The sequence below is a fragment of the Rutidosis leptorrhynchoides genome, chromosome 2, assembly GCF_046630445.1.
Source record: "Rutidosis leptorrhynchoides isolate AG116_Rl617_1_P2 chromosome 2, CSIRO_AGI_Rlap_v1, whole genome shotgun sequence".
Taxonomy (NCBI): Eukaryota; Viridiplantae; Streptophyta; class Magnoliopsida; order Asterales; family Asteraceae; genus Rutidosis; species Rutidosis leptorrhynchoides.
The window spans coordinates 44,059,149-44,077,934 of NC_092334.1; the positions used below are offsets into that span (position 1 = coordinate 44,059,149).

At 33.5% G+C, this 18,786-nt stretch overlaps 2 protein-coding genes across 4 annotated transcripts; both read left to right on the top strand.

Moving 5' to 3' along the window:
• The first annotated feature begins 4,229 nt into the window (after positions 1-4,229).
• On the top strand, positions 4,230-7,101 carry LOC139887831 (calmodulin-binding protein 60 B-like). Its single transcript, XM_071870882.1, has 8 exons — positions 4,230-4,318; positions 4,408-4,483; positions 4,676-4,728; positions 4,822-5,315; positions 5,755-5,915; positions 6,015-6,212; positions 6,336-6,498; positions 6,574-7,101. The coding sequence occupies exons 1-8, from the start codon at positions 4,230-4,232 to the stop codon at positions 6,927-6,929; spliced, it is 1,590 nt and encodes a 529-aa protein (XP_071726983.1). The 3' UTR covers positions 6,930-7,101.
• A 3,524-nt stretch (positions 7,102-10,625) lies between these two features.
• LOC139890794 (katanin p80 WD40 repeat-containing subunit B1 homolog KTN80.2-like) lies at positions 10,626-16,617 on the top strand. 3 transcript variants are annotated; one of them, XM_071873709.1, is made up of 7 exons: positions 12,720-12,800; positions 13,717-13,871; positions 14,276-14,350; positions 14,452-14,564; positions 14,695-14,811; positions 15,389-15,457; positions 15,834-16,617. In XM_071873709.1, the coding sequence occupies exons 2-7, from the start codon at positions 13,827-13,829 to the stop codon at positions 16,255-16,257; spliced, it is 843 nt and encodes a 280-aa protein (XP_071729810.1). In that variant the 5' UTR covers positions 12,720-12,800; positions 13,717-13,826; the 3' UTR covers positions 16,258-16,617. The 3 variants fall into 3 exon arrangements, with proteins under 3 accessions (XP_071729808.1, XP_071729809.1, XP_071729810.1); XM_071873707.1 differs by lacking the exons at positions 14,276-14,350; positions 14,452-14,564; positions 14,695-14,811; positions 15,389-15,457; positions 15,834-16,617 and adding exons at positions 10,626-10,637; positions 10,834-10,908; positions 11,562-11,636; positions 11,725-11,781 and having other exon boundaries at positions 11,897-12,800; positions 13,717-14,253; XM_071873708.1 differs by lacking the exons at positions 14,276-14,350; positions 14,452-14,564; positions 14,695-14,811; positions 15,389-15,457; positions 15,834-16,617 and adding exons at positions 10,626-10,637; positions 10,834-10,908; positions 11,562-11,636; positions 11,725-11,781 and having other exon boundaries at positions 11,900-12,800; positions 13,717-14,253.
• Positions 16,618-18,786: the final 2,169 nt, after the last annotated feature.

An 18,786-nucleotide genomic window follows, 5' to 3' on the forward strand; every position in this document is an offset into this window, starting at 1 on the left:
CTAAAAGTTTTAAGCTAAAAGTTCTAAAAAGTTCTTTACCAAATATACTTTAAGTATTTTTGTTTGTGTTATGTAATACTTGATGAACATTAATACTTTTATTAACTTAGTCAATTCTTATAAATTTCATTAAATATTACATAATAGAAATATCTATAGTGAAACTAAAAATGAAAGCCTTTTAAATGTCAAAATAGAACAAATATTATGGCAAAATAGAAAACATAGTCAAAGGCTACATATTCAAATAATATCCCGTCTCCGAGAATTGATAAGACCACTTCCTATAATGTGGTGAAATGCAACCTTAACGATCGCCAAGAAGAAACGAGGATAGGCAGCATCTCGTCACCTAGCTCACCAGTCACACCTGAAATGGAGCTTAACGCTGACATGGGACCCACTTTCATTTTTTTTTCTTCCTTTTGGAACCCTATTTCGTCATTTTTGTTAATGATAAAGATGATATATATGTGTTATATATCAATCAAATGTATTACTGTTTATGTATATATATCATAAACATTTATAATTTGTATCACTCAGAACAATTATAATATGTATTATGTATCACTCAAAACAAAAAATGATATATATGTGTTATATGTATGAATGTATCACTCAAAACAATTATAAAATGATATATATGTGTTATATGCAGTGTTGTAAATCTCCTTATTTCTTCCCGAGATCTTTTTTTTAGAAGGCGGTCGAGACGAGATGACCATTTCCCGAGATTTCTCGGTCAACAGGGACAAAATTGGTCAAAGCCACGTTTTTTCATATTTTCTTGCCCATTTCTCAAATTTTCTCTTAATATCTCGTAGTTTCTCAGATTTTCTCCCACATTGTTCGTATTTTTTTTGTAAAATCTCGTAAAATGTATATAAATACACATTTATTTATGTATATATGTATATTTATATTAAAAAACTAAAAAATCAACGTAAGTCAACGTCCGAGATCTCCCCGAGATCTTTCTGAGATCTCCCAAAAAATGTCCAAACGAGATCTCCCCGAAATCCGATTTTTCCAACTTTGGTTATATGTATCACTCAAAACAATTACAATATGTATTATGTATTTATAATAATATAAAGCCAAACGTTAATTTTTATTACTCCGTATATATTACAAATATATTTCCTATTCAATATATGTATTATATAAATATATATAAATTGTTGATATATAAGTATTTATAATACTCCTTATGTAGGGGCAGGATCAATGGGGAAGTAACCAATCGGGGGGAAGCAATTTTTTTTTTTTCGTTTTGTTTGGAATTTTTTTTTTCGGCATCAAGATCACACGAAAATATGAACATTTAGAAGAGACACTTCGTGATGAATGTTATTATTTAGGCGGGAAAACGATCGACAAAAATAACATTCAAGATTAAATTGTTCGTGAAGAATATGAACGTTTTTTTTCTTCATGTTTTGTGAAGTAAAATTTAGCCCGATTTAGAGTTTAGGGTTTAGGGTTTAGGGTTTAGTGTTTTGGGTTTATTTCAATAAACCCAAAACACCAAACCCTAAACCCTAAACCCTAAACTCTAAACCGTTAGTGTTAAAAACTCAATCTAAATCCTAAATCTAAACCCTAAACCCTAAATTTCTAAACCCTAATATCTGAACCCTATAAACCCTAATATCTAAACCCTAATATCTAAACCCCAATAGCTAAAACCTCAATATACGATCGAAAAACACGATAATTGTTATATATTACTTTTTCGAGCGTTTTCCCGCCAAAATAAAAATATTTATCACAAAGTGTCTCTACTAAATGTTCATATTTTCATCTCATCTATAATGTTCGTGAACAAAGTTTTTTCCAAAAACGAAAAAAAAAAGTTTTTGCTTCCCCCGCTTCCCCCCGCTTTCCCCCGATTGGTTACTTCCCTCTTGATCCTACCACCTCCTTATGTATATGTATCACACAAAACAAAACCAACATTAATTTATACTCCGTAATATGTATTTGTAATAAATATTTTTTAACTATTTATTGTACTTAAAAAACTAGTTTAAATGTGTTAAAGTTTGAAGTGAAAGTATAAGATAGGAGGCAGTGGTGAATCTAGATCTTCAAAAACAAGCTAGATAGTGGAGTCCTCAAGTGGGTTATATATCAAATTTGGTCGAATTATACATTAATTTTACACTAAAGAAACATTTTACTCGCATTGTTATTTTTTAATATAATTACCATGAAAATAAATAAATAAGTAAATAAAGATAGTTTACTTACAAAGCGAACTTGGGCTCCAAGTTACTTCTGCAAAATTAAAACCGACGACTTTTAAATAGTCTTCTACGCGTTACATCTACATCTTCCATGAACCTTCCCAGAACCTCTCATATCTCAATTTACCTTTTTACTCAAACTTTTATTCACGCAGTTCTCCTTTAGCACCATATCAATGTTTTTTTTTTTTTTTTTTTTTTTTTTATTTTTTTTATTTTTTAAACAAATACTCATGAGTGACCAAATAATGGTAACTAAATACCATTATTTATGCCCTTAATTTAGAGACACCTTTTTAATGGTAACTAAAAACCATTATTAGTGACCAAATAATAAGTCGTCACTAAAAAATGGTCACTAATGACTATTTTTCTTGTAGTGTCATATAGAAACGAAATGCCCTCAACAGAGAATACAAATGAACACGGGGTAACGAAGAAGCTCGTAGCTAGAAAGTTACCATCAAAACTAAAATTATCTATAAACGAGTCTTCGTAACACCCCGAAAAAGACCTTACAAAAGACCAACCAATTATAAATCAATACATACACAACAATGCAATGAACCCTTTTCAACTTTCCATCGACCGTCTCTTTCAATGAGTTCTTCCGGAACATAATCTCAATCTTACTCCCTCCGTCCCATATTAATAGTCCAAAGTCAAAAAACACACAGTTTAAGGAAATGTCATAAAAGTACCGTACTTGCTGTTTACTTTTCAGTTTTACCCTTACTTCCTTTAATCCTATCCACATACATTAAGGGTATAATAGAACTTAAGCTTATTATTATTTTCTATTTATGGAAGTGGACTATTAATTTGGGACATATCAAAATGAAATACTAAACTATTAATATGGGACATGGGAGTATAAGATAACACACTAGCGGAGTCGTTACTCGCCACGTTTCTCCCGGACAACCGTGTCATCATAACATCTAATGCCACAAAAGCCTTGACGGACATATTTCATCTCTCGATTGCCGATGACCGCCATCTCTTCCATCTTGAGGACCCATAAACAAATTTTGAATTGCGTCTCCGCAATTCAAGTCGTCAATGTTATCTTTAAGCTTGTAACCACTCGATTTATTAATATTGCAAGAAACTATGAACTAAAACATAAATGGATTCTTCTAACGACACCTTTAAGGCCGTCGTTAAAGTGATTTATTTAATTATACAATTTGAAATTTTATAACCTTAGTTAAAAAGCGATTGATAACCGCTATATACAATCATATAATTCACGTTAACGACAACTCTCAAAATACTAATAAAATAGATGAAACTTTTGAATTATTTTCAAATTATCGTTAACATGTAAAACGTACTCCGTATTATACAATTAATTTATCATCACCTTATTCTATATATGAATATATGATATATGATGATAGTTGAGGGTCAGTAAAATGTAAATAATTAATACAGTACATCTTAATAAACATCTGTAGATGTTAAACCGTTACTCGTTTTGTAGTTTGTACCGGAAAGTAGCTTTCAACTTTTACGCGGTTCTTTATCTTAATCTACATCTTCAAAATAATTGTTTTTCATTTATTATTGATTAATTTTAATAACTAAATATTAATATATTATTTGGTGACAGTTTGAAAAAGTCATAACCTTCAAAAACAAAGAAGAAAATGATATGGTGGGTTCAATGTTTTTATAAAAAATCAGGTATATACTAAAACTACTAAGGGGGTTATTTAAGATACTCCAATCCCACACTCACACACATACTTCCTTGTGTTGGACTTGTCAATTTTGTATAAATTATTTATTTTGTAAGCTTCACACTGCCTTCCTGTTTCCTATACAATATACACAATCCCCATCTTTATATATAAGTTTGTTGATTTGGCAGTTGATAGTTACCTCTATCACACATTGTTTCATTCTGAACTTGTTCATTTCTCTTAATTTTGATTCATAATAATAATAATAATTTATTCAGTGTCAAGTATAATGGTACTCAAGAGACCTTTTGGTGATGGGGAAGGGGGTGGCTTTAGAGTTAGTAATCAACAGGCTAAGCGAAGGATTACCTCTTCAAAGTAAGTACTCCGTATATATTTAATGAGAATTTATCGAATTTTTAAGTATAAATACAAGTTTTCTCAATGTTTTTATGTGTTATATGTAGGTTTGCTCAAAATGTGATCAGTGGGTTGTCATCACAAGATTTAGCTGCAACTTTAGAACCCTTCCTTAGATCATTGGTAAGTTCATTTTATTCAACTTTAATCGCTTTTGCGCGGTTCTAGTAACTTGATGTAGTTTTGTACCTTTGATGAATTGGTCTTGTTTATGTGATGGTTGACTTTGACATTTTGATATGCATGACTTTTTTAATCCATTTGATAGCTCGATCCTCGTTTGGAATTTTGAATAATATTCGTTTTGTCTGATAGGTGCGAGACGAAGTTCATCGTTCATGCCAAAGATATTTTTGTAAATTACCAAGGTTAGATGTCGATCTACTAATCATGTAAAATTATTTTTTTAGTCATAAATCATTAATAGTATGTAACAAATTTATAAATTTTGTGTGTCACAGATCTACTGTCAATGTAATTGAACACTGTAACAAGACGTCGTTGCAGCTGCGTTTTCTTGCAAAGTTGCCCACTACGTTTTTCACGGGCAGTCAAATAAAGTCAAAAGATAATACTGCAGTGAAACTAGTGTTGTTTGATGTTGATTCAAATACAATTGTATCAAGTGGTCCTTTTTCGTCGTTAAAAGTCGAGATTGTTCCACTTGATGGTGATTTTTCGGCTGATGATGAGGGAGATTGGGCTAAGAAAGATTTCGATAACAAAGTTATATGTGCAAGACACGGTAGACGGCCATTGATAACTGGTGATTTGGTTGTCACTTTAGAAAATGGAGTTGCAGATTTAGGTGAATTGTGTTTTACTGATAATTCAAGTTGGAGGAGGAGTAGAAAATTCATGATTGGTGCGCGAATCACGAATAGTAGTTCTACTCGAGATAGAATTAGAGAAGCAAAAACTCAGGCTTTTGTTGTGAAAGATCAGCGCGGAGAGTGTAAGTCTCCATTCTTAGATTCTATGTCCAATTAAGAACGGGTCGAAAGCGGTTTGGGGTTAAAATGGGTCAAAAGCGGTTTGGGGTTTAAATGGGTCAAAATTAGTTTGGGTTGAAGCAGGTCAAATTTAGTTCAGGTAGAAACGGGTCAAAATTAGTTCAGCTCGAAACAGGTCAAAAATTATTTCATGTCGAAACGGGTCAAAATTAGTTCAGCTCGAAGGGTCAAAATTATTTCAGGTCGAAACGGGTCAAAATTAGTTCAGGTTGAAACGGGTCAAAACTAGTTCAGCTCGAAACGGGTCATTTTAGCATGGGTTAAACTGCATCAATTCGGATTAACCCATAAACACTTTGAATTCTTTATTAAAAACCTTATGAATAGTTAATGCTTTAGTTAAGATTACAATAATAACAATACGTAGTCCTGTTCATTCAGCATACCAGAAGCACCATCCTCCAGCCTTGGAAGACGAAATCTGGCGGTTGGAAAAGATCGCAAAAGATGGTGTTCTTCACGAACGATTGGCAAAACATCGTATATGCACTGTCAAAGACTTTTTGCAAATGTGTGTTACCAATCAATCCTTGCTACGCGAGGTAAGATAATCATAAATACGAATGTTTTATGTAATATTCACACACCTGTTCCAAAAATACATAATTTTAACTCCACTTTAATTTTTTGAATTATTATAGTTACTTGGTAAATCGTCTAAGAAGACATGGGAGACCATAATTAAGCATGCCAAAGAATGTGTTCTAGATGACAAGATGTACATATACCCATGTGGTGCAGATGGAACCGGGCTTTTGCTTGATTCTGTTTTGACAGTCGTCGGTGCAACCTTTAATGGCCAGAATCTGCCTTTGGATAAACTCTCCATGTTTCAGATGGTATATACTTCATATCACATATATTCTTAATTGTAATTTTATAACTATAAACTATAATTTGACAGAAAACAATGGATATGTTTACTGTATTCGAAACTGATGTCTCTTTGTACGATTTTGCAGCCTTTGGTGGAGGATTTAAAGCTACAAGCTTACAAAAGCTTGAACGAGATGGTACCAATTGACGCATCTTCCTTTTTTGGAGTCTCGATGCCTACGTCTAACCTACATCACGACCATTTTAAAACCGCGAGTTTAGGTGTTAACATCCCTATTCTGCATCAAGGTATATCATCTTTCAACCGACATATGTAAAAATTTGTTTGAAGTTTGGGTACTAATTACACCTTACTTGATACAGATGATGTTGAAATGCCCATGTATGGGTTGGATGAAAGCAGCAGTGATATGGAACTTGGTGTAATACCGAACTCTTGTTCAACGGATTATTTTTCAACGGGTTTAAGGAACAGCTTTATAACTGCTAAAACTGATTTTTTTCAAGTTGGGACACCTTTGTGGCCTGAAAATGATTTGTTCATGGATCCAAGTAACCAGAGTGTAGATATTTTTTCCTCTGATTTTGGAATATGTTTTTCAAGTAACGGATCACCCCGAGCGAGGTGGTGTAAAATTCGGGCTGCCCTTAAGTGGGGTTCAGTCAGGCGAAATGTGGCTGCTAAAAGAACGGCTTCATTTCATGGCTTCTCAAATTAGTTAGATTAGTCAAATCATAAATCGGATTGTGTTGTTGATAATAATGTTTCGTGGCTGGATCTGTATCTTTGTTACCGCCATTTGTTGATCTGTGTTTATGTATGGCTAAAAAATATAGTTCTTGTACATATTTCAGTTATGATATTGATGTTAAGCTGTTAAATGCTGTTGTTATAACCGCATTTCAATCCATTGATGTCATATGACTATCTAATTATTAAGACAACAAATGAAAATGAAACCACTTGCTAATTGTCATATTTGCACAAAATCATAAATTCATACTTCGTAACACCTATTGCTAAACTCCTAAAATTTTAACACCAATGCTAAATTAACTTATATACAAATACTCCATACTTTATTTGAAAGGTAAGATCCAAAATAGCATCTTATATTCTAATGAGGATTGAACTTGAGTTTTCACTCAAAATTCCGAAACCTTGAAGTCTCAAACTATCAAGCTACCTTTTAGGGTACAAAATGAATGTACCTAATCCATTACTATTTCTAAATTTTCTCCTTGCTCTTATTTCACCGTCATTTGGTCTTACGGCCCTGACAAATAATCCAACATACATAAATACAAACCAAAAACTCGATGGAAAAAGATTTGCTAGGACTAATATACACTAGTAAAAGATAAAGGCTTTTATGTTCACGCTACTCGGGGAGGGCAAGTATTCATACTTAAATGTATGTCGTCTAACCTAATGCATGTTCAATTAGAATTGTGCCTCTAGAGCCGGAGTATTCTAATACACGGTCTCAGAACTCTACTCTAGTAGCTCGAGCTCGACTTGCACCGAGTCGGTCTAGAATATTTCACGAGCTAACTTCTCATATTTCTTTAATCGAAATCGAAATGTTTTTAGTGATTTCAATGCTATTGCATATACATGTGACGTGTATGGAAAAATGAGCACGGGCATTAACAAAGTCACAAAATGGTTAAATTAAAATTAAAATTAAAATTAAAATTAAATTAAATACTTAACGGTAAAATAAAATAGAAACAGGGTCGCCATTCCCAACTCCCTCACATTCATCTTTTCAAAACAAACACACTCCCTATCTCTATATCTGTATGTATCGTGCTTCAAAAACCTTTAAATCTTTCATAATTCAAAACCCTAGATTATGATCTTACGCTTCAATTCATCTCAAAAGCAACAAAACACTTGAGGCGATCCAATTCTTCGATTCACAGACTAATAAATTCTTACTATTTCATTTGCTATTAATTACGGTAAGTAATATTGATTTTATTTACTTCTTTTGAATGTCTCATTATTGATGTTGACATGGAAGTATGAATCTGAGCTGCTTTCACGTGCTGTCTACTACAATCACATCTTTGATTTGTCGATATCAACCCTAATTCTGTTTATATTAATTTTCAAATGATAGTTAAATTTGATGCGGCGTTTATCATGTTATATGTACAGCTGAATCAGCTACATGAACTGATCTACGCTACAATTTTGTAATTGTAGTGTAAATTATTGGTTGCTGATGTAACAATTAGTGAAAAATGTAGTGTGAAAGCTCAGGTCTTAACTCTTGGTCAGGAAATAGATTTAGGTCAGAGTATTTTTGTTCCAAGTAAATTTAGGCTTTTAATAGAGGGTGTTGGATAGAAGATGTATACAATGTTAGGGTTTATTTTAATTTACTTTATTATTATTACTACTGTTTATTCCTAATTTAGAACCTTGCAATGGTGGATTGTTTTGTTGACTACATCGTGACTACGTGATAGGTGGTTTTTTGTTGATTCGTGTTTGCTCTTTGAGGCCATTGTACTTTAATTATCAAATATCAAATATCAAATATATATGTTAGATGGAAGTTGATAAACGAAGTTCGAAGGGAGGGTTTCTTCAGTTGTTTGACTGGAATGTTTGACTGGAATGTACAAGGGAGTCACATGAACTACTTGTCTATTTTTAGCTATATAGTGTTATTAGTAATTAGCAGTCTTCTCACATTAAGCCTTGATGTTTTAATCGTTATGCTGTTATCTAAAATTTAAGGATATTGTTCAAGAGGTATTAAAAATTGACATGTCTATGATTTGGAATGTATGCACAGATTAAGTTACATGAGGGTATGCATGGTCCAAGTCTGACACGAAATGGAACCAAAGCCCCTGGGGTGGTGGCTAGACTCAACTTTAGATTCTTCTGATTCTGGTTTTACCCCGTTTATCGACTCGCGTTTTTCTTGAAAATCTCTTCACCCAAAGATCACTGCTGAGTTTGAGACTGAGCATCATATTTCAGACTATGGTATGCGGAATAAGTCGGATGGTTTTTCTAAGATTCCGGTAGAAGATAGATTGCAAAAGTTGCAAAACGGACCGAGTATCAAAAGTTAGTACAAAATAATATGCACGTACAGGAATACATGCGCATGAATAAGTCATGAGTTTGTTATTTGTTTTTCTAGTCTTACGGTTGCCGAGTCTTTTGATTGAGTAGTTGGTTAGTCTTTCTTCTTTTATGAAAGTAAGTTAGTAGTGGGTAGTTGTATGGGCCTATTTGAATAACTGATGTAATCATTGTTTGATCATCGAATACATACACATTTGGGTGCACATTTCTATTTGTTCTCTGCTATTTATTTTTTATTTATATAACTTATCTACAAACACAGAAACAGTCTTCTTTTGTCATACCGATTGAGAGATTTCAGACTGAGGTATTACTCACTTCATAAGCCTCAATGTTGATTTTCTCAATCTGGTATATATTATACATTATTTCATATATTTGATAACAATATACAAACACATATATATTTTCCGCATTAAATGATAGGATGCTGAAACTTACTTATTTGAACATCCTATATCAGTAATCACAGATCTGGTTTAGATAACGTTTGTCTTACTTTTGGCTCTGTGAACTGAATATCTTGGTCATTAGATTTGTGTTCACCATAACAACTTCAATTGGCTTTGAAAGATGTTCATGAAATAACATTCCAAGTTGCAATCGCACATGCTATGAAGGTGACAGTTTTCTTATTATGTATGAATTATTGGTACATGTTGATAGCTAAGTATGTTTCACGTAATTTTGTGTGTTTTGGGTTTTTCTAACTGAAGTTTCAGCTATTGAAGAGCTATTATGACAGTTGTTTGTTCAAACTGGCCCAGTTGCAGGTTCCTCTTTTTTATTGGTCAGTAATCGTCGTTTGACATCCTATTTTCTATAACTGTGTTTTTAAAAAAAACGTGTGCCGACTGCCTGTTTGTCATTTTTATTTCATGAGAACTTTAGTTGACTACCGTATATGATTATCTAATTTTTTTTTTCTTCTATTAAGCCTATAAACAGTTTGCTACCAATAAAATTCATGTTGAACACATACCGTCTTCTGGTTATAAGTTTGATTGCTACAATGGGCTGTGAGATTATATGTTTTTCTCTGAATTTTTTAGGTATTGACATTTGCCTTGTGTTACTCGTGATGCAGGCTATATAAGTTCTTAACATGATCTAAGCTATATGGGAAGCCAATACATGTCAATAGGTATGAGCTTGAATATAATTTCATAAAAAATTTAGATTCCGTTATTCTTACCGTAGGTCCCTAATGATGTTTGTTGTTTATCATGTTTTGCATTGCAGGCATCACAAGATAAGAAGAGCTTGAATAAAAGTATATCGGGTCGGTAGGTGTTGCATACTCTGATCAAAAGTAGGAGTTTAACAACTCATAAGTAGTTGAATTGTTAGTTTCTTAACATATAACGCGTTTGATGCTAAAATTTGGGTTGAATGAACAAAGGTATGACATAAAACAAACTAGCGAGTTGGCTAATGACATGTTAAAAGCATCATTAATTCTATCTAAAGTCTAAACAGATTTCTTTTATTATTATTATTAATTACAGTTAGATGATGAAAATGACTGTATTAGCTTTGACCTTCACTCTTCAGACACCATTAATATTACTGTGAGGTGCAAGGTATGCTATCTAAGTTATTGTTTCTTTATTCTAATTTCTAATGGTTACATTGTTTTTGACTTCATATATCGTATCAGAAGTTTATTTATGTTATATTAAATTAAATTAAATATTGATTGATTTCAATTATAGTAATCGAAATTAAAGAGATAATAATGTTTAATTAGACAATTAACATTCATATTATTAATTGAAATTAATTAGATTATGGTAAATCGGATACTACAGTTAGAAGGTACAGTTGTTCATTAATTTTAGATAACTGTAAAAGTAAATTAGTTAACATAATTAATTATTAATTATTAATTATAATTATAATTTTATTTACTTAAAATACGATATACGATATTGTTATTAATAATTTAGGAAGAAAAGAAAAAAAACACGGTAATTAAGATCCACCTTTCTCACAACCTATAAAACCCCATCTCCACCTTGTGTTTCTTTCTACTATCAAACACCATTCCTCTCCTTTATACTCTGTCTTGATTTCCTTTTTACTTTGTTACTTAAAAGTATATAAAAAATGAGTTTTCATTTGCTAATGATATTATGCTGTGTTTTTGTATTGGCTTCTTGGTTATCAAGAAGTCTGTCACTTAGTTTTACCACTACTACTGTTTCTATCCTTTATCTTGTTTGGTATTGTGCAGAAGAAATTAGTTGTAAACATGGTCCAATTTCTGCATGTGTCACAAAAGAGCTTCCGAAAGTAGTTTCAACTCTAGGTACGTGCTGTTACATATGGTATCCCAACAGACAGCTACTATAATAAAGTACTTGAGATTCTAACTTGCAATAGTTTCATCATTTTAGGTGATAAGTCTGTTGATTCAAACAATGAGTTGAAATCTGATAAATATGTTAATGGAGGTGTGTATCAAATACAGTATTATGTTATTTGTGTTCCTTACATGTGCAATGGGTTTGATATTTTATTTTATTTTATTATTTTTTTTTTTTTTACCAATTATTTTTTCTATTGCAGTAGCGGTTGTGAACAGAAGGACTTGTAGTCGGGTTGAGAGATTTGAAAAGAGAGAAATGTTGAACACCGAAGAAAGTCAAACACTTGATGTAACAGCTACTTGGACATCAACCTATAACACATATATGCTTGCCACAAAAAGGGTAAAAGAGTCATTTGATGCAGTCCCTTGTGCAATACTACCCGAGGAGGAGGCTAAAACATTCCCCCCGGTGGTGGTGCCTTATGAAGAAGAACCTGAAGCTAAATCATCACAGATGATGATGCCACTACTAAAGACACTTGATGTTGTTGTGGTTCCTGAAAAGCAACAACCTGATACGGTTCCCCGTACTACTGAAACTAATGAGGCTTCTTCATTATTGGTTGTTCAGCGAACGAAGAGTACTGCCCCTGCCCCTGCCCCTAGTGTGTTGTTACCTGAGAAAGGTAAGGTGGCCTCATCACCCATTCAGAGGGCTGCTGCTGCTAATTCTAGGCGACGCTGGATCATACCTGAAAATAAAGCCACCTCACCAGTAATGGTAGCTCTGAGGCGTCGCATGATCATACCTGAAACAAGTAATAGAATCTCACCCGTGATGAAATATTTTGGCTCAACTCCAAATCATAAACCGATCACTCAAAAGCAGCAGCTTGACACACCAACTACACCAATGTCGTCAAACTCCATGGCTCCTTCAAGAACAAGAACCAAAACATTCCCGAACCGGATGATGAAATATTTTAAAGCTGCTAGAGAAGAAGGCTCTCCTTATTCACTAAAAGATGATGATGATAGCATGATGAGCTGCCTAGCATATTCGGTTCCGAACTACACGAGGCCTACTGTTTCCGCAAAAGCCAAAGCGAGACCGTTGTCGGTTCAACCTTTGATGGCCAGAATCTCTCCATGTTTCAGATGGTATATATATATATATATATATATATATATATATATATATATATATATATATATATATATATATATATAGGGGCAGGATCAATGGGGAAGTAATCAATCGGGGGGAAGCGGGGGGAAGCAAAAAAAAAAAAAAAATTTCGTTTTTTTTGGAATTTTTTTTTCCCGACATCAAGATCACACGAAAATATGAACATTTAGAAGAGACTTCGTGATGAATGTCATTATTTAGGCGGGAAAACGATCGACAAAAATTACATTCAAGATAATATTGTTCGTGAAGAATATGAACGTCTTTTTTTCATGTTTTGTGAAGTAAAATTTAGCCCGATTTAGAGTTTAGGGTTTAGGGTTTAGGGTTTGGTGTTTTGGGTTTATTCCATAAACCTAAAACACCAAACCCTAAACCCTAAACCCTAAACTCTAAACCGTTCGTGTTAAAAACTCAATCTAAATCCTAAATCTAAACCCTAAATCTAAACCCTAAACCCTAAATTTCTAAACCCTAATATCTAAACCCTATAAACCCTAATATCTAAACCCTAATATCTAAACCCCAATAGCTAAAAACTCAACATATGCTCGAAAAACACGATAATTGTTATATATTACTTCTTCGAGCGTTTTCCCGCAAAAATAAAAGCATTTATCACAAAGTGTCTCTACTAAATGTTCATATTTTCATCTCATCTATAATGTTGGTGAACAAAGTTTTTTCAGAAAACGAAAAAAAAAAAAGTTTTTGCTTCCCCCCGCTTCCCCCGAATGGTTACTTCCCTCTTGATCCTACCCCTATATATATATATATATATATATATATATATATATATATATATATATATATTCTTGGTTATAACTTGATAGAATGTTAATATATTTATTGTATACGAAACTGATGTCTCTTTGTACGATTTTGCAGCCTATAATGGAAGACTTAAAGCAACAAGCTTACAAAAGGTTGAACGAGATGGTACCAACTGAAGCATCATCCATTTTTGGAGTCTCGATGCCTACGTCTAAACCTACACCATGAAGTTGAAATGCCCATGTATGGGTTGGATGAAATGGAACCTGGTGTGATACAGAACTCTTGTTCGATGGATTATTTTTCAACGGGTGTAATGAACAACTTTATAATTAAAGAACTCGCTAACAGAGCTCTTGATCAAGTTATAACTGCTAAAACAGATTATTTTCAAGTTGGGACATCTTGAGGTCCAAAATTTCAAACTTGAGGTCCAAAATTGTTGTTATGTATGGCGTCCAAAAGGTGGTGTAAAATTCTGGTGCTTTGTTTTCAAGCTCTAACAAATTGTCATCCTTGATTGTCTAGTTGAATCGCCTTAAATCTCTGGACGAACGTATCTTGTCATTGGAAAATTTGAAAAAATTTGAGGCAACTTGTTAAACTAGTATAATGATGTTAAACTTAAAAATACATTATTTCAATCCATAAATTAATGGTGCTATGTATTCAGGTGGTAAGGAGTTTTTTTCTACAAAATGACTTGAGGGCTGCTATTATTGCTTTGCGGAAGTTGTCAGATCTTGCTGTGAGTATATTGCATAATTAATTTGGTATATTCCTAGTCTACCCGCCCTAATTTTACGTTGTCATATCATCTAAAAAATGTATGTATGTACGTTTTTTCAGGTTCATGCAGATGTCAGTGGTCGTCTGATGGATAAAATGGATTCTGTCACATTAGATCTTTTACCTGATTTGTTGCCTGTGCTTTTGGATTTACTTTTTAGCAACACTGAGCGGTAATCATTCATTACATACCATGTTACAAATTGGTCTAATAAAGATTAATATGAGGTTGTGGTTACATATATTACTGCACAGCAAGTTTTGATATTGGAATTAACTGCGGCGAATTATCCATATATGCAGACATATAAATGTATCACTAGAATTATTATTGAAGTTTGTGGCAGTCTTTGGGCCTGTAGTCAACTCTACGGTTACAGCTCCTCCAACTGTCGTTGTTGATCTTCATGCGGAGAAAAGGTCCGTTAATTTTGATATATCCATTTGTTGTTTACTGTTTGCAAGGTTGAAAAAGACGCGAGACGGGGTCGAAACAGTAGCGACCTCAAAACGGCGCAACAGAAAAAACGGGGCCGAGACGGGTCGAAATGGATGTTGACTAATGTTGACTTTTATATATATAAATATATATTTACACATATTTTAGAGCTAAAAAACCTTCGTTGACAAGTTTGTACCTATAATTGCTATTAGCTTTAATATAATACAAAATGGAATACTAAACTAAGTCAATTTTGATTGATTTGACTGACTTATGACCGAGTTTAACAGAATTTCTGACTTTTGACCGGCGTTGACCCAATTTTTCCTGCATTTGACATGACTTTTGACCGTTGACCAGCTTATAAGAAAACGGGACGGGGTCGAAACGGTTTAGTCACCAAAACGCCGCAACGGGCGTCGCAACGGACGCCGTTTACAACAGTGACTTTGTGATTTTTAGTTCTGAAATATATCCAACTGCTAGCTGTGGTTCCACAGCACACCAACTTATATGATCGATCGATTTGCTAATAATCTAATATTTCAATGACAGACTTGAATGTTGCCATGAATGTAACATACAGCTCCAGAAGATCCACAAATGTCTCCCAGATATTATAAGGTAATTTAATTAGTTAATTAGCATGTTTCTGTTGCGGTTACGTACACTTAATAAAATCTTATTTTTTATTTTATTTTATTTATTTATTTATTTAATTTTTTTTTTTTTTTTTTTTTTGCTTTATCCGGAAAGATAAAACATGAGGAAGTTATATATGAAAGCAACTTCAAATTTGTAGAAGCACATCCAAGTACTATTTTTGATAACCGTTAAAACTTCACATATGTAGAAGCACATATGCATTAAAACATACGCCTCTTAATTAATTAGATGTACGTAGCCCTGCCATAAGCTAGAGTAGAAATTTAATTGTTGTAAATAATTGGCATCTAAAACTCTTAATATGTACTGATCTTTAATTTGTTTTGTTTTGTAGCCGAGGCGGTGTGTCAGCAAGACGTGCTCAAGAACTAAAGGTTATTCTCAACATCTATTTAGCTGCTGATCTCATACCAGTAACAACAACTAACCAAAATCATAATAATCCTCAACTTGTAAAGAATCGTCAGTTTGCATCCACTTCTTTTGGGCCAACTCCAAATCATAAACCGATCACTCAAAAGCAGCAGCTTGACACACCAACTACAACAATGCCCTCAAAGTCCATGGCTCCTTCAAGAACAAGAACCAAAACTTACCCAAACCGGGTGATGAAATATTTTAAAGTTGTGAGAGGAGAAGGCAGTAACAATCTTAGGAACAGGTCTCTGAGGTCTGTTGGGAACATGAGCATCAAACTGCCGTTTTTGTGCCTGCCTCACCAGTCACTGGGGAGGAAACCATTTAGCAGATTTGTGTGATTATTGTGTTCACTGTGTGTGTGCGCGCGCCTTTAGCGGCAGCTATGAAGAATGGTCAAAATGGTCAACGAGGTTCAACAAGAAGGAATTGTTGGCATATGAAATGCAGAAAGAGATGTGGTTGGACAAATATAGAAGATTTGGATGGGAATATATTGGTGGAAATGGATGGGTATCTTAAGTGTGTTGATAGATGAAATAGTAAATGATTTTTAACCTGCTAAAAATGTTACAAAATTGTTAATCCAAACCTGATACCGCAGTCTAATGTCAGTTTATTGCTTAAAATGTGTATTAAGTTTAATTTGTTTCATAATTACTCATTAAACTTGTAATGAACAACGGTTTTGGTTCATTGAAAACGGATATATTTCTCATTAAAATTTTAATGAACCTGCGGTTTTGGTTAATTGAAAATGGATGCAATCATCTTTTTTTGCTAATTAAACAATAGTTTAGATTGACTTTTGATTTTGAGTGTCTTACTAGGGGTTTAGGCTTTAGCTGAGTTGACCACGTTACAATATTCATATCTAGGGGCGAAATTAGAGTAGGATAGGGTACCTGTCCCAATGGATCTGAAATTTTAAAATTTTCAATTATTTTATTTTGTCATAAAACCAAAAACCCATGATCCGATAAATAATATTTTCACAATCACAATTAAATATTTGGACTAAAAATAATATTGGGCCTAAATCCTTAAATAATATGCTGATTGCTGAAACTCATTCATCTTGTCCTCTGTATTTGAAATCAAAATAGAAGCAGATAGATACTCATGGCGAATTGACAATCCCAATTATGTTTGCTAGCTGCGAATTATAGAGCATGAGATCATATGTTGACTTAACCAAAGAAAATTTGAAAGTCAATAAAAAATGTGTTTGAACCACTTTTAAAGAAAGTGTCGTCTTTTTGTGACGGACGTGGTATCCGAATCTTGAAACGGAATGAAGATCGTATTAATTCAAGAAGACAAAGGAAGAAAATCACTAATCAACATTATTATGAGGTATAGTGTTTTAAAACCGTTTTGGATATGTTGAAAGCTTCGACGAGCCCAACACACCCACTATAGAGGACCTAGGTTATACTCACTCACTACACCAACACTTTGACGTTGGTTAGCTTTTAATTTTATAAATCCTTAGTGCACAATAATACTTAGGCGACAGTGTCGACCATATATCGTTCAGGCGGTATAACCGACCATATATCACCTAGGCGGCAAAGCCGACCATATAATAGATACAACACAAGTGCACTAAGAACTTAAACACAAACTGAGGCTTAACCTGGAAACTTAACAAAGAACACTTTTATTAATACAAAGAAACAATTACAATATTATGGACTCAACTCACACTCTTACTTCTTCACAACTTCTACTTCTAATTCTTCTTCACTTCTTACTTCTTCTCTACTTCACACTTCACTTACTCACGACTCTCACACCTTACTTACAAATGAAACTCCTCACCCATATTTATACTTGTCCATGAAAGTTTCTACACACTAGATATTTTCATGGATAAATATCTAGATATTTCTCACCTACAAATATCTATATTATCTAGATTTTTCTACATATAAATATCTAGATATTTCTTTTACATATTAATATCTAAATATTTTCTTATACATATTAATATCTAGATATTTTTTCATACATATTTAAAAATTTCATATTATTCCAAATTTGCATTGTATTTTAACACTCCCCCTCAATGCAAATTTTCTTCCAACGATGATTTGCAGACCATTCCAAGTGCTTCTCTGAATTTTGTAAACTTTGGTTTACTTAGGCTCTTGGTGAATATATCTGCAACTTGTTCATCTGTCTTTGTTGGCACCAACTTGATCTCCCCTTCAAGGACCTTCTCGCGAACATAGTGATAGTGTACTTCTATATGTTTTGTCCTTGCGTGAAAAACTGGATTCTCTGCTAGACGTATAGCTGATAGGTTATCGCAGAAAAGCTCTACTTGATAGTCTGTTGATTGATGAAGATCGTCCATTAGTTGCTTCAACCAAATAATTTCTTGTGTTGCTGATGATGCCGATCGATATTCTGCTTCAGTTCTTGACAAGGATACTGTTGGTTGTCTCTTACTGCACCATGATATTACTCCTGATCCAAGACTAAACATGTATCCAGTTGTTGACCGTCGTGTATCATAGTCTCCAGCGTAATCGGCGTCACAATATCCAGTCACCCGACATTCTTTTGTTCTCTTATATAAAATGCCAAAGTTAATAGTACCTTTAACATACCTTAAGATGCGTCGTACAACATCAAGGTGAGGCTTCTTCGGGTTGCTCATGTATCGACTAACCACTCCAACTGCATAAGATATATCTGGCCGGCTTAGTGTGAGATAAATAAGACTTCCGACAAACTTTCGATACATGGTAACATATTGAAGACTTTTTCCTTCATCTGCTCGTAGTTTTGTATTCGGATCCATCGGAGTTGAGATAGGTTTGCAATTAAGCATTCCATACTTTTGTAAAAGATCTTGCGCA

Coding starts and splice junctions, on each gene's coding strand:
- LOC139887831 (XM_071870882.1), top strand. CDS start 4,230: ATGGTACTCAAGAGACCTTTTGGTGATGGGGAAGGGGGTGGCTTTAGA. Junction 4,484..4,675: donor AACCCTTCCTTAGATCATTG/GTAAGTTCATTT, acceptor TTTGTCTGATAG/GTGCGAGACGAAGTTCATCG. Junction 6,499..6,573: donor CATCCCTATTCTGCATCAAG/GTATATCATCTT, acceptor TACTTGATACAG/ATGATGTTGAAATGCCCATG.
- LOC139890794 (XM_071873707.1), top strand. CDS start 11,953: ATGTTGAACACCGAAGAAAGTCAAACACTTGATGTAACAGCTACTTGG.